This window comes from Sinocyclocheilus grahami, unplaced genomic scaffold, assembly GCF_001515645.1.
Source record: "Sinocyclocheilus grahami isolate Dianchi unplaced genomic scaffold, SAMN03320097.WGS_v1.1 scaffold10318.1, whole genome shotgun sequence".
NCBI lineage: Eukaryota > Metazoa > Chordata > Actinopteri > Cypriniformes > Cyprinidae > Sinocyclocheilus > Sinocyclocheilus grahami.
This window is the reverse complement of record NW_015513157.1, coordinates 2,225-4,946: the sequence shown is the minus strand read 5'-3', so window position 1 is coordinate 4,946 and position 2,722 is coordinate 2,225. Positions and strand designations below refer to the sequence as shown.

Genomic DNA, 2,722 nt, shown 5'->3' with positions numbered 1-2,722 from the left:
ACACTTGAAAAACCAACCCAATGCTGCTATGTTGAAACAACAACAACAGCAGCAGCTGGCCCGTATGCCCAACAGCATGCCCAATGCCATGACTAATAACATGGGCTCTGCTATGCCCACCTCCATGCCAACCAGTATCCAGGGTGCCTTGCCTGCACAGGCCCAGTCATGGCAGCAGCAGCAGCATCCAGGTCTCCAACCCGGCTCTGCTAACGGAGGCATGCCAGCAGGTTTCCCCAACTCTGGCTTCCACATGCAGCCAAGATTGTCCAAACTTTCCAACAACACCCCATTTCCCCAGGGTGGCATGGGGAACAGTGCAGCTGGTAGGACCCTGACAGTAATGAATCCTGGACAGATGTTGCCTAACATGAACCAGCAACGGACCAATAACCCAGGCATGTCCCAACAGCTGCCCCCTCCTGGCCAGCAGATGGTCCAGCAGGCGCAAGCGCCGCCTCAAACTCAGCAGGTTCTGTCTGACTTGGGGCCCTTCAGTCAGCCACAGGCCGGACCTAACCGCACCGCAGGACTTCAGTGCAGTCAGGCCTATCAGATCAACAGGACAGCCAATCAGCAGCTCCAGTTTAGCTATAACGCCCAATCGGGAGGCAGCTTGTCCGGGTTTCCTGCCGAGACAGACCTAGTGGACTCTCTGTTGAAAAATCCATCGACACAAGAGTGGATGGATGATCTAGACGAGCTGTTGGCCAGTCACCAGTGAGTGATGGCCATGGGCCAATAACAGCCAATGCTGGTGCCTTTGGTAGAGGAGAAAACATAAACATCCACTTTCGGATGTTTTCGGATATGGTGAAACTGCTCATATCACACTCAGATCTGCTGTGTTCTCTGAGTATGTATATGGTGTATATAAAAGAGGTCAAGTAGAGCACAGAGCCCGTGTCACTGAAGTATTCTCTGGACTGGAAATTTCAAAGAGGGAACTGCTCTACTACTGACCCTGTGGCTCAGTAAAACCACTGAATTTTCTTATGAGTGTGAGCTCAAACACTAGTTGAGCCATTCACACTGTTGTGTTGCCTATGTGTTCGCTGTAGGCATGAGGAGGGTCTGTTCAATGTCAGGAGTGTCTTGAGTCTCTTGACACACTTCCACAGGCCTTAAATTTGCACTCTTGAAGATGCACAATATGTGATTTACAGTAAAACGGTCTAAAGCAGTAGTTAACCCAAAATTGAGCATATTTGAATCATTTACTAACCATGTCGGTCCAAACCCATGTGAATTTGCTTCATGAGGGATGTCCAGTCCAGCTCCTGGAGGGTCACCTTCCAGCACAGTTTAGCCCCAACCCAAATTCGACACCTGAACCAGCTAATCAATTCTACAGGATCACTAGGCAATAGAGATGGTCTTTTTATGGGGAGATGCCATTTGACACTCGCATCATATCCTTGACGTCACTGAATTGCTGTCAGAGATGTACGAAGGTCAATAACAGTTTGTGGATACCATAGAAATTGAGAAGTGCCGTAAACTGAGTCTTCCCCGATGCAAAACATTTTCACTGTAAACTCCAAAAATTATTACAAATTCCAAAATGGCTGTTTAATGGCAAACATGTTGATTCATATAGTAATAAGCTGCTCATCACAAAAGCAGTTCATTCAGAGTACTGAAGCCTCTTCTCCACAGACATCCATTCAAATGTGGACTGTGGCCCTCTAGAAAGAGATCAGACTTCTGCTTTTAGAGGTTTATCAGAAAACTGACGCTGTGTGTATTATCATTCTTCAGATTGTCTCATTTGTATGTTCCACTAAAGATAGTCATGCGAGTTTGGAACGACATGAGGGAATAAAGGATCACAACTTTAGTTGAACTGTTACTTTAAGTTCCATATGTTCATTGGTTAGTTTCTCATTGACTAAATTTAGGAAGTAGATGCTTTGTGGTTTGTTTAATCAGGCCATGACCGCTTGAAGGCGTGTAGCTGAGACTAATAGTGAAGATGAACTGATTAACTCTACAGTGCCCCAGTGAAAGTAGATTGCGTCGTTACACTACACTAAGATGTTTTATTTTTTATTTTATTTTTTTTCTGAAAAGCTCAGAGCTTCTGTGTTGGTGAGGGTTAATAGTCCTGTTTGTTTTCTCCCTCTGGTGTCTGATGTTACATTGAGGGCAGGTCAGGTGGCGGTCTGAACCGCGTTACCTGAACTCTCTCTCCATCTAAGATTCTGTGACAGGATTTCATGTATATTTATATATTTTTTGTATGTATGCCGTTTCTATTGTTCAGGAGAAGATAGATCTTATTTTTATATGTACATTGATGCAAAATTGTGTAAGTATTTTATACTTTTTATTAATGTTCTCTGTAAAACGAGAGTATTGTGTAAATATAGTTCTCTAGAAACGGTCTTGTTTGGTGTGTTTATTGAGCGTTTTGGGTGATTTGTGCATTAGCAACTTAGTTTTGATGTAATGAGGTTCAGGAAAGCTTCAGATAATACTCTAATGCAGGTGAACATACATGAAACATTCTGATAAATGTACCCCCCCCCATTTAAAAAGCATCTTAACACACTATCCATGGACAAAATGATTGGCAAGTCATGGAATACAAGCATGACTGGCTTAAAATTGAGGAGGCAAAGGCAACTTTTGTTCAGAAATTGTAAAATGAGTTGTTACACCAGATTTTTCATGAAACTTTGTGGTAAAAACAATTAGCATTAATTTCTTTCATGGGGCG

General features: G+C 43.5%; 1 protein-coding gene across 2 annotated transcripts; it reads left to right on the top strand.

Moving 5' to 3' along the window:
- Positions 1 to 6: 6 nt before the first annotated feature.
- LOC107578449 (mastermind-like protein 1) lies at positions 7 to 2,660 on the top strand. 2 transcript variants are annotated; one of them, XM_016264404.1, is made up of 2 exons: positions 7 to 379; positions 410 to 2,660. In XM_016264404.1, the coding sequence occupies exons 1-2, from the start codon at positions 29 to 31 to the stop codon at positions 722 to 724; spliced, it is 666 nt and encodes a 221-aa protein (XP_016119890.1). In that variant the 5' UTR covers positions 7 to 28; the 3' UTR covers positions 725 to 2,660. The 2 variants fall into 2 exon arrangements, with proteins under 2 accessions (XP_016119890.1, XP_016119891.1); XM_016264405.1 differs by having other exon boundaries at positions 7 to 385; positions 416 to 2,660.
- Positions 2,661 to 2,722: the final 62 nt, after the last annotated feature.